Here is a 27,717-nt window from a genome sequence, read left to right on the forward strand (position 1 = left end):
TTAGTAATAACTTGGGTCTATTTAATATTCCCCTATTTATATTATGTTGTATTAATTCAATTGAGTATGACTATATCTTAATAATAATAAAATCTTTGTGTTTTATTTTTATTTTTATTTTCTTGTATGATTTGCAAAGCATTTTTGTTTCTATTCCTCATATATTTCTTCAATGTTTACATAATAATATCTTGTTTATATTGTTTTGTTTTGATTTTTTGTTTTTTTTTTTTTTTTTTTGTTTTTTTTTTCCAAATTCAATACATAAATAATTTTAAACCATTATTTTTAGTGCAAACTTGATTCAAAAAAGAATAATTTGACTAAGATTTTGAGTAACTTATTAATTTTCAAAACTCAATTGAAATATTTCTTTCAATTATATTACTTAAAATGGATAAATTTAGGATCAAAAAATTACAAAAAAAAATATCCTCATTGTTTTATTGTTATATTGCTATGAAAAAATTCAGATCTACAATCAGTTTTTGAAAAATAAGAGATATGATTTTTTTACATAGTAAACCAGATAAAATTTGTGTTTAATTTTGTAAGGCATGTAAAACTTTAAATTTCTCAACAATATTTTTAAAATGCTAACAATAATATACAAAAAATATACATTTATAAAATCAAAACAAAGTTTGAATTTCATAAGCATTAATTGCTACAATTTGAATTGCTATATTACCTAATTAAAAATATTTGGATTTCTTTATGGGAAATTACAAGATCTGTAACAAAATTTAATTTCTTTCTCATTAAAATTTCTCTGCTGTTTTTTAACAATTTTTTTTTAGATTTTAACAATTTTTTTTTAGAGTTTGAAAAAGGCTTGCTTCTTTGTACAAAGAACAATGAACACAAGGTAGTTGGTTCCAATTAGTTTATTATTATTATTATTTTAGAGATATTGTAGCAATGGAATGATATCAAAGACATGATAGATGCATTTGTACTTTTGTATATAAGACAAGCTTATTATATTTAAGAGTATAAAATGCTTGAAGTAATTCAAAGTTAGTATGAAAGCAATAATGGAACATGTCCATTTACTTTTGTAAGTTGGTGTTCTATATATATATAGTTCTTTAGGAGAGGTCAATTTTTGACTTAGCAATCACAATTTACACTTTTATAGCTTTTTTGTGGTCAATGGCATGAGTTTCCACTAATATATATATATATATATATATATTTATATAAAAAGAGAGATAAAATGAAAGATTTCATTTAAATAAGAAATATTGACTTGGAAGAAAAGTATAAATAATCTTTGGAATAAAATTTATTGTATAATTAACAACCTATAACATGATGCAAATGGTGGTCATAGTGTAAAATACTAAAATAATCACATATAATGTTTGTGATGTGTAAATAAAGAAAAAATAGGAAAATAAACATTGCTTTAAGTTTACCATCAAAGAACACAAATGAAGAACAACAACATAATAGAATATAAACCAAGACTATAAAAACATGCCTTATGGACACTCACTTGGAATTCTATATCTACTTTCAAAACAAAAACTTCAAGTACCTTTTTCATTAGTACATTTCCAACCAAGATACATTAAATCATTATAAAAACATCTTTATCAATATATATAGGGAATTTTGAAAGCAGCCCAAGTATTTACTAAATCAATCCACCCATCATCGTTATTATTGGTTAAGGATTCATTCATTTTTTATTTGATTTTGACCAATATGGCTCTCATAGTGGAGAACTTTTTGATAATAGGTAGAGTGGGTGGGTTGATTTTAGTAAATACTTGGGTAAATTTAACAGTTCTATCTATCTTTCTATCTATATATAGGAATTTTGAAACATACGTGTAATTTCATAATTGCAACAAAAAAAAGAAGTGCAAACGAGTGCCACGAACTCTGCCACATTCAACTAAGCTTCGAAGTGAGCGAACTCAACGAATGATAGATGAATTTGGGATGTAGAACTGGATGAACGAAGAGGGTGTGTCCAACGCTGCCTGACTGCTTGCTTATTTGCCAGTCAGAGTGGCCTGAAGCCACAGGCCAAGCCCGGCCAAGCCAAGCCAAGCCCTAGAGCTAGAAGAAAGAGAAGCTCTGTTGTGGCCAGATCTCTTTCGCCATCTTTCGTGAGTCTGCGGCTTCGCGCCTCGGCCCCTTTGTTTGTCAACTCGCTCTCTCGCTCGACTACATTATGGTACACTCCAATCCCCTCTTTCGTTTGACCTCTCTTGCTGGGTCAGTGAGTGGGCATCTTTTGTAGCGCTGAGTGTAGGTTTAAGGTTCAGGGTTTCTAGGTTATGAGCACGGTGTTGTCTCTTCACTACGGGATCGATTACTACTGATATGTATATTTTTATGTATCATTTGAATGATGCTAAGCTGGGGGTTAAACTGAGGTTGAATGTGAAGAGGTGCGAGAGCTCTTCAAGTTCTCAAGGGCTCATTTATTATTATTATTATTTTTTTGAATATATATATATATGTAACTGCGTTGTCATTTTAGGTTGTGTCTAATTTCGTGTTTGTTTAAGCTCGAGGCTTAGGTTTTCTTTGGGGTGTTGATGTTTGTTTGTTGAGTATGAATTGTTGCTTTTAGTGTCTCATGCTGTGTCGTTCGCCTAACTTGCTTAGGTTTTATTTTTCTTGGATTGTTTTTTTAATTATTTATCTTTACGCGTCTAGGGTTCTGGGATTTTGACAAGATACTGAGTTACGATATTCGATGGTGCAGGATACCGCCGTGAAGTTGGCTATTGTGATGAAGGTGATCGGGCGTACTGGGTCCCGAGGTCAGGTGACCCAGGTGCGCGTTAAGTTCTTGGATGACCAGAACCGTCTCATCATGCGCAACGTCAAGGGACCCGTGCGTGAAGGTAAACTACCTTATCAAGTTCGATTTTTGTAAGATTTTCTACTAAGAAAGATAGAATTTTGGAGGAATGAGGACCTACATGATGTTGTCATATTAGATATCTATGGGGTTACTTATCACCTCAGTCGTGTGCATTTCGAATGTGTGTGAATTTACATAGTTCGGATCTTCGTGTGTCACCACATGTTTTCTCTCTCGCTCAATTCTGTGATGAAGCGTCCTGAGTCTGAAACTACATAAATCAGTGCAGAACTACATCTTGTCAACTGAATTTTTCCTCCTTATGTTTCATCTTTACTTCGTGCGATTGTGATATCTATGGTGGGAGACATCCGATGTATGTGATGACGAGGGTTTTATGGTAATGTTGCTTGCGTTTACACACTTGAACTAATTGTCGCTGCAGTACGAAATTGTAGTTCGTAGTTCTCTTACCGACAGCCCAGGAATTCGTTTTGTTATATGTCTTCCGTATTAGCTATTTTTTCATGGACATGGGGAATATTTTCAATGTTTTAGGAGTTCATGCTTAGAACTTGAATGTGCTCAATCAAATTGTCTTTGTTAACTTTATTCTCTATGACTTTGCAGGTGACATTCTGACTCTCCTCGAGTCTGAGCGTGAAGCAAGAAGGTTGCGGTAAGGAACAGTCTGCAATGGCAATTCAATGATGCAGTATCGGAAGTTCAATAGTGGTAATATGTACCATTGGTCTTCACAGCTTGAGTTTCTCAAGTTTTGGCTGGCCTCATACCGGAAAATGTAGCTCCATACATGAACATGTTCACAGAAAGCTCCACTCAGCCTACACGGCATATTCTGGCATTTTTATGAATTGAGGATCTATTCACTTTCTTCGAGAGATTGGTGTCACATACTGTTCAATGACTGGCGTGGGTGGATTTGCAATTTTGCTAGATTTGTCCACTCTTGGCACTTAGATCATTACTGATGTTTTTAGCGAAATTTAACTATTTGCTCAGATGTGTTGAATTATCTTGAATAACACTTCACATAACAGTTACAATACTGACCGACAACTGTCTTTTTCTTACACAATTAGGACGATTCACTTCACTAATAATTAAGTTATCAATTGCATGCTTTGCAGTCAGCATCAAATAACGTCTTCATTTGTGAACGTCATGAATCCTATCACAGCTTCCTCAATACGTGTGTCTCGTTTCTACCCTCTTGGCAGTGAGGGTTCTCTACAGTCGAGTTGCTGTCGAATTGGCTCGAGTGCACTGGCAGTTACATGTGCCCAAAGCACCTTCGACTAGCCTTTGCGACCGGCGTATGTGCAGTCTCACACTTTGTAGCTTCCCTGCAACCTGGGAAAGGGTAATTGACTCGAAATAGGACAGTTAGTTCTGAACAAATTTCAAACATATTATACGTTACGTATCGTACATTCAAATTTCATTTCCTAAAATTAATCATATAGCAAGTGTTGTAGAGATGTGCACAAATAGTGACAGAGAGCAAAATGCCGAGCCCTCAATGTCCTGAATGTGCCCTTACCATGCGCCACGTCAAGTCCTCGGGACCCAACGGCTGTGCAGGAGTTCCATAGCGGAAGTGTCTTCCATACTGCGCAGATCTCACAACTCATGCTGAATGGTTAATATCAATCAACAATATCTGCAGAACTTTTAGAATCAAATCTAGATAATATTTTGACATCTGTATTCTACTGAACATAGCAAGGTACTTGTAATCGGGCAGACAGGATTATTCTTCTAGCTTCGTATCATGGGACTTAGTTGCGAGGAGGTTTGAGCATTTCATTGGCACGATCGCAACTCACTTGGGCAAGTCTTTGCTGCATAGCTGCAACATCCTGGGGTGTTTTATTTCGTAGATGAGCTACAAGCCATCCTTTCTGAGCAGCCCGTGCTGCTGGCACAAACAGGGCTACCTGGAAGTTTGTCATGTTTCCTTGATTAAGGGAAAGTAATTAAGGAAACACCGCCAGCTCTAATTCTGTAAGTGTTGTTGCTCACAGACTCACCAAAATTTAGGCAGTTATCTTGAATCTAGGAAAATCATCGGAGGTTTCAGTTGTTTCGTTCATGTACGATATAATACCCAAACACCAATGAAGGGAATCGACAACAATGAAGAATGCTGCCAAGGACTCAACCTGTCGGTAATCTAGTATCCCCTCAAAAGGTAGCTCCAGTTCATCACTGACCACGACAGGAATGCAACCGCTCACAATTGCATCGAATAGACGAGCCGATGATGGCGTATCTCCAGCCGGACTGAGACAAAACACAGAACTGCCATTCCTCTCTCATCAGGAATCGAGTATTCATGTTACAATATTGACAATGAGCTACGTTCCAAATTAGCAATATAAACAAAGTGAACACTTATATGAATTAGTAAATCATAAAATACCTCCGCATTCCATGCTGCGCGGTAGCTTTACCCTCTGCACCACTGAACCCCTCCTGGAACACAATTCTCTCTTTCTCATCCCGCAACACAGCTGCCAACCTTGAGCGAACCTTTCCAGCCTGACAAAGATCTCTTTGGAGGTCATTAATTGCAGGCTTTTGCTCCATTTCCAGCACTTCCACTTAGAATGAGAATTTTCAAGTTTGACTCGAGTCATGAAAAGATGCTATATTTTGAATACGTGCACTATTTTCATCACGACAGTGCAATACTTTGATTGTGTTTCCTTAGCAAAGCTTTGAACCAATATTTACAACAAAGACATGCAACACTGCTTTACCGAACCACGGACAATCCTGCCCTGAAAAAAGAGCAGCGTCTTGCGTGATGGTTTAGAAGTTGCAAGACAATTATCATCACAAGCATCGACATTCGCAACATAAGGCATAATCACATCCTTTTCGAGTGAAACTTCTCCTTCTTTATACCTGTGACCAGACCATAAATGTCACACAAATATTACATCAGATCAGGAGCGTCTGCTTAATTTGTGATGCATGCATAGGATAAGTGGCAGGAATACTCAGATTTCTAAAGGAAGTACATCGTAAGCATTTAAAAAGGTGTTCGATTAAATTTTACATGTTGTCTTGCAAATAATTTTCCCAATAGACACTGGCTTGAGAGCGTGGGTTTTCCTACATTGTCACGTTGTATTCGACAAAAAACTCTCCACTAAAGAATGAGTGATACCAATTTCCGGAGGAGTCAAGATCAGAGAGCAACCAGATCGCAGATTTTAGGAATCTGCGATGAGATTTCATAGACCAAGGATGATGCACTGCGAGCACATGATCTCGTCCACCTGACCTCTGCCACGCCGCTTGCCTTGTTATCCACTTGACGGCCTCCTGTTCTCAATGAACATTTCTGTGGCTCTATCAGCACAACATAACTATCTGAAGGACATTGAGGGCATTAAGAACAGTAGAGATGACCATTGTTTCAAGAAATAGGTAAACCTGTTCAGCTCTTATTATGCCAAGCGATCTACTCCTCAGCAGAATAAGAAGCATCTGTGGTGCTAATCATCCTTTTCTGCCCTCTTTACCATACCCGCATGAAGCTATATCAAGTTCTCTGGAAGCATTCCATCTCTCTTCGATCTTGAGAAAGCCATGCAATACTACCAAGACAAACACATTCCTTCCAATAAGGTGAGATAAGCATACCCTGTAAAGCGTTCTGCTTTGCACCCTACTCAAGAGAAAGAAGGGGATCGTTGTGAAGAATGGGACATAATACACATCTGCCTGCTCCTGATGGCTCACTCGTCTGAATGTTTTCAGAAGCCGCTTATCCTCTCGTGTCATCAAGTCCGAAAAGAGCCAAAAGTCCACTGAATGCTGCAATTTCGGCCCACGAACACCCCATAAAGTTTCTTGACAGATGGACTTTCCGAATGTAATGTAGTCCAAATGACACTGATTTGAGCAAGACCAATGTTGCCTCTATTTGTGAGAGGATTAATTGTGCAACAGTAAACGGAGATAAACCTGTTGTATAAGCCGATGCACAGGGCTGCCATTGGACGTTAAATTTACAGTCTGATCCAGAGAGTTGTGAAACAACCACAATAAATCGGTTGTAAACTTGGCTGGCATTTCATACACATAAATGTTCAACGTTGGTGGCGACGTCGGTATGCTCCCCGGAGACCTATCAATCCCCTCTCCATGAACTGCAATACCTGGTGAATCCACAGATACTTTCCAGGAGATTTCTGCATGCTTCATCAGAAAGCCATGGAGTGATGCCAGAAATGAAATTTCAGGAGTATTGACCGTTGGGTGGAGATTTCTAGGAAAGTAATCAGTCGCATTCCAGGTGGACCATGCCATGACGAGGAATAACAACACAGCCCACAGTCTTGACACCTTTCTTGACATTATCTTGGTTGTGCAGCCAGATTGTATGCATGAGCTACTCCACCTGCTGGAATTCAAGCGGCGACCTACCGGAGAGCCTTTCGCTAACCTCCGCCAACTTCACATCGAGGGTCCCTCAAGATTTTTAGCTCTAAAAAGGACAAAAAGCTAGAGAAACAGCCAAAACATGGTTCTTCAACAGTGACACTTAGTTTTTCCCACTCCACAAACATTGGCGACCTCAATCAAAGTAGTCCTTCCAACAGCTGACGTCTCTATTTCTATTTCCCATCTTCCGCCTCCCTTCTCTGAACAACCTCCCGTTGGCCAACAAACTAAGTGCATACTCAAGAACCTCCCAATATACCGTAAACCCAGTTGCTGAGAGAAATCCTTCTGATCTGTTACAGAAAAATGTGCCCAAATCGTAAGCAGAATCAACTCTTGCCTGACATTTGTCTTTCAATCAAGGTGCTGACTTAATTGACAATTATCATTCGTTTGCTTTAAAATCGACCAGTGCGTTGGTCGCAACCTCACATTCATCACAACTGTTGTAAACAACCCCAACTTCCTTCAGCAGCTTCTTGCTATTCCAGACCGTGCAAGATCAACATAACGATCGTAGTTGCTGAAAGTTACGAATGTGTAATTATATTCATGCAAATATCATGGATATACGGAGGTTCAATGCCTTCGAAACAATCAAAACTTAACGTCTCAATTTCCTGGATAACATTAGTCAAATAACCTCGAACACAAACATTTATCTGGCTAAAACATTCCAAAAATTCTTCTGTCCGCAAAGTGGAGCACGTCAACTCTAGAACCAGTTGATATTTCCGTGGTCAGAATCTAATCCACAAGGATGCACTGGCTAAATAGAGTTAGATGGGAAGAGGACGATGTTTAGAGTCTTGTCGCAGTATGCGCAGTATGCGCAGATGTCACGACCCAGCTCTAGCACGAGGAGTCCTTCAAGTCCAAGATTTGGACTTCACTTTCAGTGTAAAAAATTAGAGACAATTCATACATGAAAACAGCGTTCCAAGCTATATTGCAAGCCTGCTAAAAAAACTACGTAATAAAAAGAATCGAATTTAGTTTACAATTACTGTCGAGGAAGCAAAGGCAAATATACGATCTACAACTTTTTCTGTGCACAAAACTCCACGTTTATACATTCCTTTCTACCATTTGAGGCTAAATTCACAGGAAAGAGTGTAACAGCTCCCATGTCACTGACTTAACATAGTGCACCAACAAAACTCTTGAGGTGGCACCAAGGAATTTTGACCGACACCAGAGAAGATAGCGCTCATGCTAGACATCCACTAATCTGAGGAAAAGAATAGCATGATGACTTCCTAGCGTAATGGGATAATCAAACCAAACTCTAGTCATGTAGGCTGTGAACACCTACACAAACCAGACTTCCACTACAAACAAGTCGCATCTGCCTCCTCGTCAACAACTGCTTCAATTTCTTCATCACTGAACGAGACCTTGGGATCTTTCTGAGCCAGGAAATAGCTAGTAAGTGTTATAATGAATTCAGAAATATCCGGTTCCGACGTAGTACTCGGCTAATCGCGAACGACATCCAAATTTCCGGGGCAGTCTCTCCACGCACAAGATTTTGCTTGACTCCATGAACGCCAGTCTGGCTCTCCTTGTATCTTCCTCGGTACTCTAGACAAAATTTAGGCGGCTCTCCGGTGAGACGAGCTCTAAAATCAGAAAGTGGCCATCCCACCACACTCACATGACATATGCTGCAGGCAAAGATTGAGTTAATCAGCAGCCAGTACCAAGAGCGGGTAATAGAGCACATGTGTAATTAGCACAGAGTAGAGACCTCAAGGGCACTATACAAATTACTGGGCAATGCTTTGTGAAAAAGAAAAAGAAAAACTGAATGCACAAATACCAAATGTAATAAAGCTGATCCATCTCTTGGGTCTGTACACGACCCAAAAGCTCCACTTGAAGAATACCTCCAACACACAGGACAGGTCGTGGCAACTTGAATACTTGCATAGAGTCCACCTTCAAACATCGAACAAGATAATCAAACTGAGCTCAAATGACCGCTCGTTCTACTAACATGGAACAATCAAAGGCACACTATACCAATTATCATGACACCCATCTTAAAACACCATTTAAAACCTAGTATACGTGTGTGTCAACAAAACTTCAACCGGATGCAATCAATAACCTGTTCCATGTTGAATATTGGAGATTCATAAGTCCACACATAATCTTTTGTACTTCCAGAATCACAGTCAGTCTTAGCTGACTTGACTACATGGCCAAGACGAATCCGCACGTTCTTCGCTGAGTATATGGGCTGCCCGAATTGGAAAAACGCTTTAACATAGATGAAAGTAAAATACGCTTTCAGTATACCTCAATTGATGTAGGCGACACGTGAGTAAAATTCTAGCAACCAACTTCAACATTAAAAACATCAAGATAAATAGCAATGAAAGTGAATTGCGTACAATACACTTTGCGAGAAACAGATACACAGATTTCACGATACCTTTAAAAGGCCGAATACGTACTTCATGGACCACACATAGCTGTGACACCAGATTGTAGGTAAGGGTTTCAGGGTGATTGACATCTCGCTGACCGGTACTCGACCAATAAGATGGCGTTTGCTCATCATGGTACCGAGGCCTAGGATGTAAGGTCTGAACAATACTCTCCTCGGGGTAATTGTCTGTACTAGAAGCACTAACAGCCTCACGAATACAACTTTTATTATCCATTGGTTTATTTCTAAGTTCTCGAAAGAGATCTCGATAGATGCGCTCTTTCCTCTCCAGATTTGGCTTAACAGATGAACCACAAGAGCCAGCTGGAGGCAGATCCTTCGATTGATCTTCCTCGATGTCTTCCTCGAATGTCCTCACTTCAGGAAACTCCTTCAAACATAGTCCTTTCCACAGCTGACCTTCTCGTACTGCACGTTGCTACACTATTAGAATCACCATAACACATCCTGTGATGGACTGACTACTTACTCACATTGAAACTTTCAAAACCATGTAACAAAACCCATTGAGCCATAAATCCCTTGTTTTCCAGACCACTGTCCCAATACCTCAACATGGTAATCATAGTCTACTTTAACATAGTTGATTAAGTGTTCATTTTGCTTAACGGGAAACTTGCGTGAATGACAGGAACTAAATGGTCGCTTTCCTACGTGCTTTGCACTTTCATCTTCAATATCCAAGATAAACACGAGTAAGAAGGGCGTGAATGTCCGTCACGATAACACCTTAGCGGGAGTTATCATTATCGTGTGTCCATTTTTAATGTCGAGAGAGGGACAACAACAAATAAAAAATAAAGATCCCCACAAGCCCAAAATGACTGTAGTACCTGTCTATAAAACAATTGCTTAAAAGACCAGTGTATAAAGGAACTCTTAAGAAGTAAGCTATATCTGATAAAGAAAGCAGAACAGCGTCCTCACAGAAGAAACCGTGTTAACACCAGATCCAACATGTATACCCTGCGGAATCAAATTTTAGCTTCTAATAGTCTCCAAAGAAGGTATCCCAATCACTCCAGCCTTGACGCATCCACAAACTTCGATTTACCCTCGAGCAGAACGAGCAGCCAATTCATCCATCGAAACTCAACTTTTATGATACTAACTTTATAGTCGCTCGACACAACAGCTCGTTTAGTTCATCGAATCGGACAATCACAACCGCATCTACGCAACCGTAACAAAGACTGCGGATCACGAGAACAGGAACTGAAGTGAAAGTTCGCCAATATCGAACAAATCAGGAAGATCCCTTTCACAATTAGGAAATCGATGCCAGTCCTGAAACTGATCAAGTCATGGACCTCATAAGCATCAGCATGGTCAGTGACACGAGAGCACGCATACAATCTAAGACCAAGAGAGATCAACACCACAGACCAAACGAACGCCAAGAACGGCAGACGCTGCTAGCGCTGGCAATATCCTTCGTCGTGTCCAAATACTGGAGTAAGTGCATAGCGGTATCATCATCCAGCTTCCTCATCAGGTCCCCTCGACTCTCCAATCCCATATTTAAATCTTTCATCTTTCCTCCGCCTAACCTCGCCTGTAACCACCGCCACCACCACCACCACACCAAACCCACATCACTGAAACTATCCTCAAGCCATCACAGCATCCACTTCAATTGTCAACTCCTCAAATTCCGTATCCAAACTCCTCACAATTGACACATCGCACACAGCATCGCCACTGCAGAAAACCTAAATCGCCATATCAAAATTCCAAAACGCTTAACACACACACACACACAAACACACAGCTGCCACCATGATCTCGCAACCTCTTCCATCATTTCAGCAACTGTACCCACCTGCAAAACCATACAACGGCGATGGAGCCCAGAAATCGCTTTCACGCGAATCACGTCACGACCTACAACCCTGATAATCGTCTCATTTCCCCACTTCCCCCTTGGCCCTCTCCTCTTACACCCGACCCCACCCACCTCGCACTGACAAGCCTCCTGGGGCCAAGCTCCTTCAATAACAGCAACAGAAGCAGAAGAAGAAGAAGAAGAAGAAGTAGAAGCCCATTCGTTGAATGAAGACAACCCACAAACACACTCACACTGGATCATACGTCATCAGCAGCAGTCGTAGTCACGCGAAGCTGAAGCAAACACGGGCTTTACCGGCAGTGCCGATACCCACGAACCCACATCAACAACAACAACAACCCTGTATGTAGGTAGGAATGCTGCTCCTGCACCCTCCTCCTCCTTTTTGGCTGCTGCTTCAGCGGCTGCTACCTTCCTTCCTTACTTCTTCGGCCTTCTTCTTCGCAGTGGCTTTGTCGTCATCACCTTTGGAAACGATGCGTTGCTGCAGCACCAGCAGCAACCAGCTTATTCTTTCTTCTTCTTACTTCTTCTTATTCTTACTTACTTCTGACAACTGAACAGCAGCTTAGATGAACATGTCGATGGCATATTCACCATGAATTGCTGCTCCAATTGCTGCTGATTCTGCCACCCAAGTTCTTCTGCTTCCAATCCTCATTCTTCCTAATCCCCACACTTCCTTCCTGCCTTCCTTCCTTCCTCGACCGTCTCCTCCTATCACCGTGGCACGGTGATTAGCATTCCTATGCTTTCATTCCATTGCATCGAAGTTGAATCCTGAATAATTGTAATACAATTGGAATCTCCTCATCACTTGCCTTAGTCTTCCCCATTTTGGGTAACTTTTAGTTTGTGATCTCACATTTTATTCATATGAACTTAGGCTTTGCTCAACTTGTTGCCCATCTGCTTGTGCAAGGCAGCGAGTTGGGTGAATTCCACTATGTCGTGGATGGATGGGTGAATATCTTACCCTAAATGTCCCAATTTAGGGGAATGTCCTTTGGAAGTGTTTTGTTTTATACATTATGTATGTAACTCATTGTTTGGTGAAAAATGAAACTTGCATTAAATGTGGCTTGGTTGCCTCTTCTCTTCACCATGTGGCTCTATTCCCATGCTAGTTCCCTTTGTTGTTTTCTTCTCTCATTTGCCTAACTTGAGATCTTGCTCTCAAGTGTGCAAACAACATAGACAAGTTTGTTGAGAATGGTGTTTTTTCTTGTATTTTTTACATTAAAAAGAATAATAATAATGAGTTACATACATAATGTATAAAACATATGTTATCAATAAGTAAAATATTAATAATAAACTTATTATCTTAAGTTTATTATTATTTTAACCAAAGATTTCAAAAGACTTAATTAAATATATAAGCCAAAAAATGTACATTTAGAAACTAAAAGTTCATATATTATAATTATAAAGTTAGTTAAATAAAATATGTAAATTTTCATAGTATTACAAACATCCACCAAGAATATTCTAAGAATATTTTGGAAGGTTTCAAAGGATTCTATAAATATTCTTATAATATTTTAGAAGGTTCTTTGAATATTTTTGCAGATTCTAGAAAGTACTAGGATGATTAAGAAAGTTGTTTGAGAAGCTTCCTAAGGTTGCTTCATCTTCAAGTAGCATGGAAACTTTTTAAAAAACTTCCTAATATGTAGTATATATTGGAGTCGAGGTTGAGGGAATCTTCAATTTCAACAACATGTCTCTTGGAGTTTTAGCTTACCTTTCTTAGTGTTGATCTCGTATTCATCTAGTTTAATCAAGATTTTATTAACTTTCTTATCTAAACTCTTGAATTCAACTTCTTGTTTGGCTTCCTATTTAGTATATCCATAACACATGGTTCTTTCCATTGAAATAGATATGATTATTTAAGGTCACTTATTAGTCCTTATTAAGTTTTAAAATACTAATGATTTAATATATTTATTTATGTATTTAAAATGTATTTATAAAATCCTATATTTGAACTTTCAACATTTAACTTAAGCATGTTTAAATCACAAAAAATATTTTGCAATGTAGGTATAGTAGAAAATATACATGTATAACTTTTAAAGGATTTAAATTATTCTTTTTAGTTAAATTAAATTCACAATATGAAAGCAAAGACAACACTTATGCAAATCTTGTTAATTTTAAAAATAGATGATGTTTTTTATGATTATCATTAGATTTTATTACATAATTTTTTATAAAAAATATATCATATTTTTTGGTATTATAAATAATAAACTATAATATAATATTATTTATATTAAAATAAATTAATTAAAAATAACTTCTTCTATGTAATTTTAAACAAAAGAACATTGTGAATATATATATATATATACATATATTTCAATAAATAATAAAAAAATATAGCTTTTATTTAAAATAAATATATTTTTAAAAATATATTTATATAATAAATATAAAAATTACATGTTTAGTGTTTTGAAGCTATACTACACCATTAACTAAATATTTCATATTATATTAGATATTTTTAATATATGATTTACTTAATTTATAAATTAGACATAAAATTAGAAGTACATATTTCACTTTGAAAACATGTCTTGATAAAAACTAGTGAAAATGATAACTTGCATTAAAAATTATTTAAATTTTAAATTCTAAAAGAAATGAAGGTTACATATTAAAATGAAACCAAGAAAAATTATGCATAAAAATAATAAGTATATGAGTATATATATGAGTATTTTAGAGTTGTAATTCAATGTATTAACATAAACTTTATAGTTTGGAGTTGAGACTTGGTTGTAAAATATTTGTCTTATATATTATAAAAATATCATGATATAATTTAAATTAATTAACCACAATGATTCAAAAGGATTTCAAAAGATACTTTTCATACATGATTTTCTTATTAATATTCAAAAGTTTAAGTAATAACATAGAACATATTGGAGTTTTTCAAAAAATAAGTTATAAAATGGTAATATAAGATTTGGAATATAAATTTCAAAATTTGGCTTAAAATTAGCATTAATAATTTAGAAAAATTAAAATATATATGATTATTAAAATGGGTAAGATATAAAGTAATTAACCTAATGTATAACTTTAAAAATTTATAGATTTTATTTTTAACTTTTAGTTATATTGTATTTAAATTCATGACTTAGAAATTATAAGAAGTTATAAAGTTGTTATTTAATATATGCATAAATTAGATAAATTTTATCTAAAAAAATTAAGTAGCATATAATTATACTTTTCAGCAATAGATATGATTATTTTGTCCTAAGGTACTAAGTTTTAAAAGGTTGTATAGGATTATTTTTAGTTTTTTCTAACAGCAAATAATGTGAACAAAATAAAATCCCATCTGTTTTGCTAACATGCTTTTGTGTATCAATTTCTTTTTGAGTATTCTAAATTACATATAATTTTTCAATAAAATTTTAATTCAATCTTAATTTATAATATATATTTTTTATTTTATTTTTTTCAATTTTATTAAACATAATATATAATATAATATTTTTTTTTTTGCTTTAATGACATCTTTATATATATATATATATATATATATATACATATACATATATACATACATACATACATCTTTAATTTAAATATGTATGTCTCATATTTTTACTCATATTTTCACTCATAGTTATAAATATATGCTATAAACTTCATATTTTGTTACTAATAGAATAATGATGATTTTGCAATATTAGATATCAAAACAATCTTTATGTTTGAGAGGTACTATGACAATATCTGCAATTACTCAAGTTTGTTCTTTAATAATAATAATAAATAAATAAATAAATAAAGTTTTATTTATTTTATTAGTAACTAAAACATATTTTATTGCTACAAACAAATAATTTATTAGAATAAGTATTGTATATAATATTTAAGAAACATTTTTTGTAAAATCTTTGTTAGTACACAATGACTTGGATTTAAAATAAAATAAAATAAAATAAACAGGAACAAACTTTCGTATAATTATATATATTAATCTTTTGCTGAATGCAAGTGAGTAAAAGATTGTATTTTATTTTATTTTTTAAAGTTGATTTTGAAGATTCTTCCCAGATAATTTTCCATTACAAAAATATTATATTGTTTTTATTATTCTTTAGATATTATACTTAAATACAAAGACAATAACACTTAAAATTAATTTTTTAAGTTGTCTTTATTTAAGTGGTTTTAAAATTTTACGTCCTTTGTTATATGGTAAAACAATTGAAAGCAATTAAAATTCATATTTAAGGCCAAATAAGTTCAATCTTTGATTTTTTTATTTAATAGACAATATAATTTCTTTATTCAAATGTTGTGGAAATTGAATTTTTATATCTTGTTAATATAAGCTAAAATTTACATATAAAGAATATTTTAGAATATGCATTAAATAATTTTATTTTTGTTTTTATGTTACTAAATTATATGTACTATTAATTTTTTTAAAATATGGAACACTTATATGTCTCCATATGATGGTTAGACAAGTAAGTAGTTTAGAGATCTTATGTATGATCCTAGAGTGTATAGGTGTGAATCTCATTTGAATTATAGAAATAGTTGTACTACTAAGTTGTTGGATAAGTATATATTCAATAATGTTTTGCTTCTTTAAGCAAGACACTCATACTGCATAAATGATTGTTTCTTCTTCAATAATACATTTAATCTCAATTAAGTGAATTTATTACAATAGATTACATTCTCAACATCAATATTTAGTGTAATTATATTTTTAATGGCTTTCACTAGTAGTATTACAATAATAAGTTTGTTTTTGAATAATAGGCCATGTGGATGTATAGATTTTAATCTAAAGAAATTCTACCACAATAATTATACTATAGAAATATCTTATTTTATATTATGCATATTATTTTAAAAAATTACAATCAATCTAATACAATTAAATGTACATGAAAAGAAGAAAAGAAAAATGCAATAAATTCTTGTTCTTATGAAATGTTTCATTGTCCAAAAAATGCAATACAACACCAAAAGACTCTCTTTTTTTTTAAAGAAATATTCATAAATTTTAAGAAAAAGATATTTCTTTGACATCATTCAATAAAGGTGATGCTTCACTCTCTATTGCACAAATCCCAACCTTTAGTTTTTCTTTGTCACAAAATAAGGGCCATAAGACACTCACTATTATGTTTATGTATATCTTTTCCATGTGTGTGCATAATTTTGGGGAACCAGTAAATCATTGTCAACTAACTTAAATTTTTACATTTAAAAAAAAAAAAAAAAAAAGAAAAAAAAACACACACACACACACAGAAATTTATCTACAATCAACAATTCTTTTAGAAAAACAAAAACAACACCGGTTGAAAAGTAATAGTTTATCCAGTTCCCAATTACACACTCACAAGCTTTTAGAATTGTCTAACATGCCATTCCCAAGATCAAAGACAACCCAATATTTATTTCTCAAGCCCACACCACATGGATATTTTGAACCCACAATTCTCTAGGGAACAAAATAAAAATTAAAAATTAATAAAAAAATAGCACAAAGCTTTTTTTTTCTTCCAAGTGGAGTTCCAAGTCTCATTTTTGGTCCACCCACAAATGTGCTTTGTGTCCAAGGGGGTGTGTTACAAATACCATGAAATCACACAATGATTCAATGAATTTTAGACTAATCACATTATTTACAATTAATTGACTAAGTATGGCCCCAAATTCGAATCCCTTGAGAGACAACTTCAAAGCAGAGCGAGCTCTGGTCCATGGCGACGACGACGACGACGAAGAAGACATAGGGCCGCGCTCCGCCGTTGGATGCGAGTATTGGGGCAAGATCGGGCCGTTGATAATTAGGGTTTGGAGGAGGTGTGGGTGAAAGGCACGAGGTGGCCTCGGAGCTCAACCCTTTCCGTCTGCGAGTTCCTCTGCCCTTACGAGCCAGATTGCTTGCAGGGCGCCCATCGTCGCAGAGAATCTCACCATGGCCAAGACGGTTAAAGATGTACCTTCGCACGAGTTCGTGCGCAACTATGCTGCTCACTTGAAGCGCTCTGGCAAGGTAGGAGCTCGTGCTGTAGAGGAGTCGTCTCGATGACGCAAATTCGTTTGTGCGTTTTTTGGGCGTGGACCTTGGTGATCTTGCATGGCATTGTGCCCCCACGGGAAATGAGGAGGCTATTCGCTGTTGTTTCAGTGCAATGGAATGTGGGGAGCAGGGTTCTCCACTTATTTTTGAGGCTCACCATCGTCGATGGTGTATGAGAATGTGAGAGGCGCGTTTAGGGTTTTGGGACCAGGGGCGTGCAGTTGGTGTTTTTGCATTGGGGTAGGACCAGTAGCTGTGGGTAAAGCAAGAATTAAGAGTCTTGGGGCGTGTATGTGTTTTTATTTATTTTTATTTTTTGCAGATTGAAGTTCCTGCCTGGGCTGACCTTGTGAAGACTGCTACATTCAAGGAATTAGCTCCCTATGATGCTGACTGGTACTACGTCAGAGCTGGTATGTACTTGAGTGACTTGGTTTTTCAGTGACCCTGTGGTTCATTTTGAATATCGAAGGATTGTTCAGTTATTTCTCTTTCTGCATTATGGTACTTCATTGGCGTATCTATCAGGGTTTTGCAGTTCTCTTAGGTGCTTAACGAAAATTTTCAAGGTAGCATTGCCTGTATGCGTCCTGCTGAATGCGGTTGTACATCATTGATGTACTTCAGAGTACCATTGAAGCTCACTACGTTAATGTATTTATTGGTATTGTAGCCTCCATGGCAAGGAAGATTTACCTGAGAGGTGGAATTGGAGTGGGTGCCTTCAAGAAGATTTATGGTGGCCGCAAGAGTAATGGAGTTAGGCCATCCCACTTTGCTAAGAGCAGTGGGTCAATTGCCAGGCACTGCCTGAAGCAGCTCGAGCAACTTAACATCGTCGAGAAGGATCCCAAGGGGTTAGTTTGGCGTTTTATTCACTACTTGATTAGAACTTGTGGATTCTAGCGATGTGCATTGCTGGCTCTCCTCTATCAGTATCAAACGTTAGCAGTGTTCTTCAGGGTTTAATGACCGCATAACTTTCAAGGGGTGCAGTTCAGTGCTTTTTCTAGAAATAATTTACTTCTAAGTGGATGAATATTTGTTTGAAATTATGTAGCGTTATTTAGATTTAGATTGATGTCTGTAAGTCTCTTGAATAACAGTAGTCCGTATAACCTTCGATTTGTCATTGTTTATTTTTAGATACAACTGCATGCTGTGGCGAGGTTTTCCAATAGTCGGTCTTCAGTATATTCTTCCATGAATCCAAGTTAGTAGGGTTAGTTTACCTCTTTCCTGCCACAGGGTATTAGTTTTCTAAGCATTTTGATTGGTTGTGTGCAGAGGAAGGCGCATTACTTCTGATGGACAGCGGGATTTGGATCAGGTAGCAGGGCGCATCGCCGTCACTGCGGCTTAGTTCTATGAATAGTAGGACTGGCATACTGAACATTGCAGTTTGAGCACCATGTGCTGAGTGAGACTGTGAAGGGCTTCGCAATATATGACGTCCATTTTTCCAACTGGTAGCATTTAAGTATTTTCTGTGTTATCGATTATCATGTACCTCCTTGTTCTTTCAATCAAGAAACTGCCGTTCACCTTGTATTTACACTTCGTTACAAGGTGTACCTATTAAGTTAGACAATGCTGTGCTGTGGACCTTCTCCATTGAACAAGATAAGGCACCATTTTCCCTGCCTACACATTAAGAATCTTTGATATTTTCTAACGAGTTACCGATAGTCACTGTAGCAGTCGTTTGTTTTATTTCTGGAATGCTCTTAAAACCATTTGTCACTGACAATCCTACATTACATCACGGTGTAGTGAGGGAGTGGTTGCTTGAATACACATGGGATCCTGCTTTCCAAATGCTATGATCTTATACACGTGAAGAAGATTCAAATGAAAAATTGTTGCAGATTTGAGGGAAGATTATCCTGATAGAGCACAGGAAATCCGATGAATAGGTAAGGATAACCACAAATGTTGGATATGGCCCAAACCCTCGGTTTTTGCACGTCCACATTAGACTTAGCATAGTTTTAATGTCCCACAGCAAAGTTGCTTATGTTGTGAGCTTCATGACTAAATAACAATGTGTTATCTAACGTCCGGTGCTTTTCAGTTGAACATGTTGTGTAAATCGTGTTACTATTGGTGAACAGATCAGACTCTGTCAAAGAAAATGTTTGAGATAAGTGAAGTTTCGTCAAGCGAAGATCACTATCAGCATTTAACCTTTTGTTGACCTTGATTCAGCATTTAACTTTTTGTTGACCTTAATCAAGGTCAACAAAAGGTTAAATGCTGAAATTGGACTTAATCAAGGTCAACAAAAGGTCCAATTTCATGAGAGTGTGATCAATTTCTAATTTCTTATACTCATTGATAGATAACAAGAGAGGGAGTGGTTGCAATTGGTGAGAGCAGAAAAATGAACTGGATTGAGAAATGTGAAACACGAGATAAAATGCCTAGTTTACTCTTAATGGATGAAATGATGTTGAGAATGAAAGAATAGTTTTACTCACTCAGAATTAGCTTATTGACTTGAATGTGAAAAAATGAGGGATAAATTCTAATTTGAAAGCACATAAGCATAATTAAAAATATATATAAACTAAAAGCTTGATAATAAAATGGCCCTGTCTTGTTCTATATAACTTAATAAGCAACGAAAAAAGAAAGTTTTGTCAAACAATGTTTCTGTCACTAATACTAGTTCTTTGTGATTTCCAAGTGAGTTGGCAACTAAAAAGTTGACATTTTATCCGTATTACTTGACATACGTTAAATTTGACATATTTTTAAAATATACATGTAACTCACTTCCAAGTCCCTCTAAATTTTTACGCCATTTCCAAAATAAAATAAAATAAAATTCACACTCCTACTTCACAAAATTCAATTGCCCCACTGCAACGTTTAATGCACAAAAATCCGGTGAAGTTGAGACTCCAACTTCAAGAACACAAATACTTTTTAATATTCAGAAAAGAGATAATATTACAAGACAGACGAAAAAACTGCCACCGCTGAAACCTCCAAAACTTTATTCATCCATCCATCCCCATCCAAGAGAGTCGGTTTGACGTGGAGTGCTGACATGACATACCGCGTTCACGATGCGACTCGGCGGGGGGGGGAGGGGGGGGGAGGGGGGGGAGAGAGCAGATGGGGTTTCGTAGCGTCCCGCCAAGAGGGAGCGAAGGGAAGATCCGCGCGGGGTTGCACCTCCAGCCACGTAAGCACCGTAGCGAAAAAGGCAATCCTGGCCTGGCCCAGTCCAGCCCAGGCCTGGGAAGCTAAAAGGGGATCCCATGGGGAAGTGCCCATCCGCAGCCCTTTCTCCCCGTCACCCGATATTTCATCGGTCGTGGTTTCCGTGGCTCTGGAAGCCACCACAACCAGAACCCAAACACTACTGACTCAATCAAGTCTCCCGCTCTCGTCGCACCTTTCTTCTCCTTTGCATCATCGTTGCCTTCCTCTGCCAAGCAATCTACGCCACCAGCACCACCGCTGCTTTCTCTCACTCACTCTTCCTTGCTTCCTTGCATTGCCAATTCGGCGCTGTGTTTTTCGATTCGTCTCTGCGTAGGACCTCTTCCAATTGCCGCTCCATCGCCGCTTCGAAAGGAGGTGAGTCGTTTTTCTGCGCATGCTTGTCCCCTGCTTGGGTTAGGGTTTTATTGATTTTACAGGACGGCGGTGTGTGTGTGTGTGTGGAGGAGGAAGTGGGAAAAGAGGCAGGGATTTGATGTTGTTTGAGATGGAGTGGTTTTGAGGCAGGGATCAGTGGTTGTTGGTACAGATCAGAGAGCTTGTGTAACGGAGATTTTAGGTGGTGTCGGTAATTTGTAGTTGTCTTCTGCGGAACTTTGAGTGTTTTGAGCGTGTTTTCCTCTTGGGTTATTATCGTGCGGCGTGCGTGTGAGGAATGAGAGAGGATTTTGGTTCTGAAGGTGTTTTTGGTTTAATACAGGGGGTGAGGTTTGCAAATATGACACCAGCAGTCTTGGCGCAAGCTCACACTGTGGCAGTGTTAGGGACCAGGCTGACGCATGGTGCAACATGGAACTCACATCAGGATTCGCCTCCGCTCACAGGGAAGCGTGTTGTTCGTGCTTTGGAGTCTGTGAATTTGAGAGCGAACAGGTTGAGCGTACAGAAGGCGAGTGTCTCCGCGGCTTTTGAGTTGCGAGCGCCTAGCTCTGAGTCACGCCAAGGGAATGGTAAGAACATAGTGAAAGCAGTTGCCACAGAAGACGTACTGACGGAGGGTCTGGAATTGACGGAAGAGAACGTGGAATTGGTTTTGGATGAGGTGCGACCGTATCTGATATCGGATGGAGGGAACGTTGCTCTTCACGAAATCGACGGTTTGGTTGTAAAATTGAAGTTGCAAGGTGCATGCGGGTCTTGCCCTAGCTCGACGATGACCATGAGGATGGGGATTGAACGCCGTCTAATTGAGAGGATACCAGAAATCGTTGCTGTTGAACAGATCATGGACGAAGAGACGGGCCTTGCACTTACAGAAGAGAATGTTGAAGCGGTTCTTGGAGAGATAAGACCCTATCTGGTAGGTACTGGAGGAGGCGAGCTTGAATTAGTTAAAATTGATGGGCCAGTGGTGAAGGTGAGGCTTGGGGGGCCAGCTGCGTCAGTGATGACAGTTCGGGTCGCCGTCACTCAAAAGTTGAGGGAGAAAATCCCCATGATCGCTGCAGTCCAGTTGCTGTAAATACGAGGAGGCGCAAGGTCGTATGTAGAGGGTAGGATTATCAGTCGACTATCCAGGTTCGTGGCCAGAATGCCCTTATCCGAAGTCAGGGTTTATTAGGAGTAATAGTAAAGTTTGACGGTTGTAGCATTTGCACTTCTCTTCGACACCGACTTCATCGACTAATTGCTTCATCCAATTGTTTTGGGAGATTAGCCCCGACCTTTTTTCTTACCTGGTACGCAAGGAGGGTTTGATATATTCAGGCTGGTCTTAATTCCTAGGAATTGAACGCTGCAGTACCCATTGATGATGGAATCTAAACCGATCTCCACAGTTAGTACCCAGACCCTAATTTTAAGATCCGATAGTTGTTAGGAGAAAACATAATATCACTCCTTGTGAACATTACGATATTGTAACATGTTTCCTTATTATCTTTTTTTTTGGACAGGCAGCAAATACTTCTGAAACGCGTCGCGGTTCTTTTCTCTTTATTTCTTTCCTCCATTTCTGTATATATGTACTTAACATGTCTTTTTGTTCATTCATTTGATCCATGTTTTTGTATGTAGCAGTGGAGGGATGGCTTCCGTTTGAGTCTCTACGGGTTTAACTCATCACATATATTAAGGAAAGGAGTCCTACAAAAATTGCTCACAACTGTTTAATAGCCCAAGAAATAGAGCTTAAAATTTTTGGAAAAGCTCTTACAGATACAACAATTGCTTAATTACTTTGATGAAGACTTGTCCAAGATGATCAGGTTTAGTAGTGTTATTTCCTCCTGTTTATACTGCATTTCTGAACTCAAAGCCTGACAGGTATTATGTACAGCTGATGCCTCATGAAGCACTGGGAAGCGTAGCTGCTGCATGATGTGACCGAAGAACAAAACTTCTAAGATTAAGAATCGTTCAATAAAATTATTTACTTCGAAACTGCTATCAATCGTCAATTTGGCCGAGTGGTTAAGGCGACAGACTTGAAATCTGTTGGGGTTCCCCCGCGCAGGTTCGAACCCTGCAGTTGACGTTTCTTCTGCACTAAAAGTAGTGCCTTTCGAACCTGAGGCACATTTGAAATGACCGCTATTTCATTTTAAAGCTGACTTAGAGCTTCAATGCAAAATTATTTTGTCTAAGTTGGGAAAGGTAGGGAAAGATGGTTACAAAGATGTAGTAGGACACATTTGTTGTTGGTGGACATACTTTATGTCCTGCCTCAATTCATGGATGTGTAGTTTAAGTTTAGATGCCCATGATCATTGAATTAACATATACTCTTTTAAGAGTGTCTTCAAGAAATGCAACAAAGTCATGTTGCCATTGTAACAAGCAAAAAAACCTATTGACTTGGAATACATGTGATATATTTATATATATGCTTAAAATAAATATTGTTTGCTTAGGCTGTATAATGTGGGCAGAAATAAAAGTAAAATTCCTTATTGATTATGAGTAGGCATGTATGTGTATACATGAGTATATACACACTTACTAGTAATCTCAAGTGATATGGTTGAGTGTTTATTTGAAAAATTCCAAAAATTGATGTAAAAGTTGCAACTAATGAGTCTACAAGACTAATGGCTTTTGACATTTGTCAACAAAAAATTTGAACACGACAACAACTGCAAGAAGCGCAATTGCATTCTGAAATACTTAAAACACTTCAATTAAATGGTCATTTAAAATAAAACAACCATTCATTGAGAAGTAGAAAACCAATTACAAAATCAACATTTGAATTTTGTTAGTCATATTTTGTTGTATGAATTCATATCAATGTTCTATGCTCAACAAGGCTTTCTATTATTATCATAGAATTCTGAACAATAACAATGTATAAACTTACACTTTTGAATGACCATAATAATTTGTCTTTTCTAATCGACGCACATTTGGATCATGAGAAGTACTTCTATATTGGTATGTGCATGTGACATAAGAACATCTCACCTAGTAAACCCAGGATGTGATTTTACAATGAAAAAGACCAATTACTCTGTACAATATAACAAACAAAATACACTTCACACATGCCAGGTATATTTTATGACATGTAGGCAATTTCATACTCCTTTCAACATGTTAGCAAATATTTTACATCAACTTTGTGAAGCACACATCTAAGTTTTGACAATAAATTTAATTTAAATGGATGTCCAATGCATGAAACAGCTTTAATCTATCGGCCATTCTATCAGCTTCCTTCTAAAAAAAAATAAAAAATGATGCCAATAGGCACGAGTGCCCAACAGCGCTGTGTGTGTCAAGGCAAAGTATTCCACATTGCAATACTGTGTTTGTGGACTTCGTTTGAAAATGACGATTTGTGAGAATGTGCGTTAAATCACCGACAGCATTCAAGTAAAATAATCCAGAACATGAGCGCCGTCATTAGTCTTACCAGCACATTCCGATTGTGTATACTACCAAAAAATCTGGGTGAAGCGGAAAACGATGTGAAGATTATCTGTGATCGAAGGGAGTGATGGATCGACATAAACCATTTCAGAAGAGCTGGAACCCGCGATCCCCTCTCAGGTGCAGAAGCTGCAACAACAACTGCAGCCTACTCGCCGCGTTGATTCGCTAGCAAATACTTCATGTCTCGGTGGTGGTGCCTTTCGTAGGCTCCTTCGACGCCTTCGAGCTATCTGCAAGACAGATAATCTCCAATCCATGATCTCCGACTCTTTTCCCATTGGTCTCTCATCCAGTTCGGCGTCCAGTCTCTGGTTCTCTCCGTGAAGCGAACGACGACGAAAAGGTGTGTGCGTGCGTGCGTGCGTGAGTGAGTGAATGTGTACATATATAACTGAGAGCTCGCGATGACGCCGATCTACGCTCAATATCAACGAGCACCCCGGTGTAAATCCCATGCAATTGCGCGCACACATAAATGAGCCGTAATACCTTTGTCCTTGCCGGTCGGAGGCGCATCTTGGCGAAGGAATCGGCCATTGTGAGTTGTGGGTTGTAGTTTGGAAGTTCTGTGGGGCGTGATAAACTCCGTCACAGTTCTCGGATCTGCGGAGGGGATTCCATGGCGCGGCCATAAATGGAAGGGCTTTGAATGGGGATTCCATCGACATGAATGCCGCAGCAGCAGCGCTTCATTCCGTCGGAGTTACGGCCTGCCTCCCGAAAAAGGTAAAAGGTAAAAGGTGGTGAGGCCGATGTAAAGCACCGGAACGGAGGGGGTGGAAAGGCAACCACACCATAAAAGTTAAAGTCGCCTGGTATTCTTTTATGGGTCGTTTGATGAACGTGATATCGATATGTTTCATGGAACGGATGAATGACTTTTATTGATGTTGAAGGATTTGACGTGCTTGTTCATTTAAACTGTGTTGGGTTTTCCTGTATTCCGCATTTAATTTAGTATCTAGTAAAATAATGCACTATAAATATATAAATATAAATACAAATATATATATTCTGATTATTTAAATATAGAATGTCGTTTGCATTAAAAAATTAGGGTTAGTACAATCTAAAGTATAAATAAGTTAGCTGAAAGAAAATAATTTTTGGGAGTGAGCTTAATACAGTTATGTAAATAAATAAATAAACATTTATTTATTTATTTTTACATACCAAAAAAAATATTATAATAGTTGAATAAAATATTACTTGATAAATTTAGTGATTTCAAATACAGTGAAGATATTTAATGAAAATGTGTAAATACTTTTTATAGAATAAAGGTAATTGACATGAGGAATAATTTTCATTCCATTCAAAATTATTATTAAAAATATATATTTAAATTATCGTGAGTGAAAACGTTTGTGATTTAACGAACATGAAATCACTTTGAAGCATTTGCTTGTAAACAAGTACACTAATTATGAGTAATTATGTTAAACAATAACCATAGACTATATTTTGTCTTTGAACGTTTTTTTTAACAAACTAAAAGAATGGGGTGTATGTTGGTGTGTTTGTGCAGGGGAGGATAAAATAGGGTGTTAAATATTGGGATGAAGGTAGGTGGCATCATAAATGCCATGTGGTTTAATGGAGGTTTTTAAGTATAAAACATAATTGACCGAGTTAAAACAAATAAATTTTCATGTGTGGGCAGCCTTGGTTCTCTCTGAGTTAGTGTGTATCAACTTGTTTGTTTGTGTGATTCAGTGTCTTTTTGTGTTCAATGACTTCACAGAAATGATAGAAAGGAATATTCTGAATTACCGAATGATTTGCCACTCTTGAGACTATATGAAAATGAAAACAAACTAGCCCCAATTATGTTATGATTCTCTCATATATGGGATGGAACACATAAAAAATTTAAAAGATTAAAAAGATAAAATATAATGATGTCTTCCCCATTTTTCACATGAGAACTGTTGGAGTCTTCCATGCAAGCCAGTTGCCAATTTGTGCACTTCATTAAAATTTTGTTGACATTTCTTACTTTAGAAACAAAAATTTCTAGGCTCAACATCCAACTGTTTAAAGCATACATATATATATATATATATATATATATATATATTAATTTTATTCTTCAATAGCAGCAACGTATATATGTACGAGCATTTTCTAGAAAAATAAATAAATAAATAAAAAGTCATAGTTTACAGCATGTGTTGGAGTTTTCATTGCAGACTGGTCCGACCCATCCTATCATCTAACAAGTCCACGTGGGGCAGAATAATCCGAGCTGGACAAGCTTGCATGCATGCCAACTCACCCTCCCTTGCACAGCTGGACTCGAGAGGCACTTTTACTCGAAGGCTGGCCATGCCCTAATTCAGCGGCCAAAAGGACCTTTTACTTTTTGAGAAAAAGGTAAAAGGCAGGATTTGCATGGAAGAATTCGAATATGCTCGGGGGAGACTTGGCACAAAATTCAAAATGGATGGAGCCCTCTCTACACGGCCAATTATAGAAGCCATGATCTTAACTGGCAAACAAAACAAATAAACAAATAATGTAAAATAAGAATTTCTTTTGTATTTTGTATTTTTTGTTTTTCGGGGGCCTTGGTAGAACCCTGACTTGGTGGCCATGATTCCATAACCCCCCCCCTCCTTTGGAAAGCAGCGACAAATAATTAAATATAATTTGTGAAATATTATATGAAATTCATGGACGCACTTTAAATGTTGTTTTGTACCTTTTCCGTGGGATTATAAACTTCATTCAATACTATTATTTAATTTTCAAAGCCTGGGACAAGAAGAGGAACATAATTTCGTGCAGTCATTATGTTCTCAGGGCACTCCCAGGAGGGGGATCTTTATTGCCCAGCCATGCATAAGAAAACCTTCATCATAATTTCTTATTTATTTATTTATTTATTTATCAGTGTAGAAATC

General features: G+C 37.1%; 5 protein-coding genes and 1 non-coding gene across 8 annotated transcripts; 4 read left to right on the forward strand and 2 right to left on the reverse strand.

Annotated features, from left to right (window-relative positions):
• The first annotated feature begins 2,120 nt into the window (after positions 1–2,120).
• On the forward strand, positions 2,121–3,730 carry LOC112291300 (small ribosomal subunit protein eS28). The gene is made up of 3 exons (XM_024538488.3): positions 2,121–2,191; positions 2,729–2,870; positions 3,461–3,730. Exons 1-3 carry the CDS (start codon positions 2,189–2,191, stop codon positions 3,511–3,513), a joined length of 198 nt encoding a protein of 65 aa, XP_024394256.1. The 5' UTR covers positions 2,121–2,188; the 3' UTR covers positions 3,514–3,730.
• On the reverse strand, positions 3,460–8,125 carry LOC112291298 (putative arabinosyltransferase ARAD1). Of its 2 annotated transcripts, none has more exons than XM_024538486.3 (9): positions 6,833–8,125; positions 6,509–6,682; positions 6,030–6,187; positions 5,617–5,764; positions 5,277–5,395; positions 5,017–5,155; positions 4,681–4,791; positions 4,395–4,463; positions 3,460–4,204 (listed from the first exon to the last, which is right to left on the reverse strand). In XM_024538486.3, exons 1-9 carry the CDS (start codon positions 7,223–7,225, stop codon positions 4,082–4,084), a joined length of 1,434 nt encoding a protein of 477 aa, XP_024394254.1. In that variant the 5' UTR covers positions 7,226–8,125; the 3' UTR covers positions 3,460–4,081. The 2 variants fall into 2 exon arrangements, with proteins under 2 accessions (XP_024394254.1, XP_073394692.1); XM_073538591.2 differs by having other exon boundaries at positions 5,979–6,187.
• Positions 8,126–8,273: 148 nt separating this feature from the next.
• LOC112291299 (F-box protein At4g00755) lies at positions 8,274–12,260 on the reverse strand. 2 transcript variants are annotated; one of them, XM_024538487.3, is made up of 6 exons: positions 11,593–12,260; positions 11,157–11,325; positions 9,753–10,178; positions 9,426–9,577; positions 9,135–9,253; positions 8,274–8,979 (listed from the first exon to the last, which is right to left on the reverse strand). In XM_024538487.3, the coding sequence occupies exons 1-6, from the start codon at positions 11,857–11,859 to the stop codon at positions 8,748–8,750; spliced, it is 1,365 nt and encodes a 454-aa protein (XP_024394255.1). In that variant the 5' UTR covers positions 11,860–12,260; the 3' UTR covers positions 8,274–8,747. The 2 variants fall into 2 exon arrangements, with proteins under 2 accessions (XP_024394255.1, XP_073394693.1); XM_073538592.2 differs by having other exon boundaries at positions 9,202–9,253; positions 11,593–12,255.
• A 5,262-nt stretch (positions 12,261–17,522) lies between these two features.
• On the forward strand, positions 17,523–19,290 carry LOC112291841 (40S ribosomal protein S19-1-like). Its single transcript, NM_001378305.1, has 4 exons — positions 17,523–17,677; positions 18,027–18,117; positions 18,378–18,561; positions 18,992–19,290. The coding sequence occupies exons 1-4, from the start codon at positions 17,600–17,602 to the stop codon at positions 19,065–19,067; spliced, it is 429 nt and encodes a 142-aa protein (NP_001365234.1). The 5' UTR covers positions 17,523–17,599; the 3' UTR covers positions 19,068–19,290.
• A 1,710-nt stretch (positions 19,291–21,000) lies between these two features.
• LOC112291578 (nifU-like protein 2, chloroplastic) lies at positions 21,001–22,841 on the forward strand. The gene is made up of 2 exons (XM_024539177.3): positions 21,001–21,295; positions 21,639–22,841. Exon 2 carries the CDS (start codon positions 21,657–21,659, stop codon positions 22,398–22,400), a length of 744 nt encoding a protein of 247 aa, XP_024394945.1. The 5' UTR covers positions 21,001–21,295; positions 21,639–21,656; the 3' UTR covers positions 22,401–22,841.
• A 491-nt stretch (positions 22,842–23,332) lies between these two features.
• On the forward strand, positions 23,333–23,414 carry TRNAS-UGA (transfer RNA serine (anticodon UGA)). Its single transcript has one exon. It is a non-coding gene; the product is annotated as a tRNA-Ser (tRNA).
• Positions 23,415–27,717: the final 4,303 nt, after the last annotated feature.

Source organism: Physcomitrium patens, chromosome 14 (assembly GCF_059467195.1).
Source record: "Physcomitrium patens ecotype Gransden chromosome 14, ASM5946719v1, whole genome shotgun sequence".
Taxonomy (NCBI): Eukaryota; Viridiplantae; Streptophyta; class Bryopsida; order Funariales; family Funariaceae; genus Physcomitrium; species Physcomitrium patens.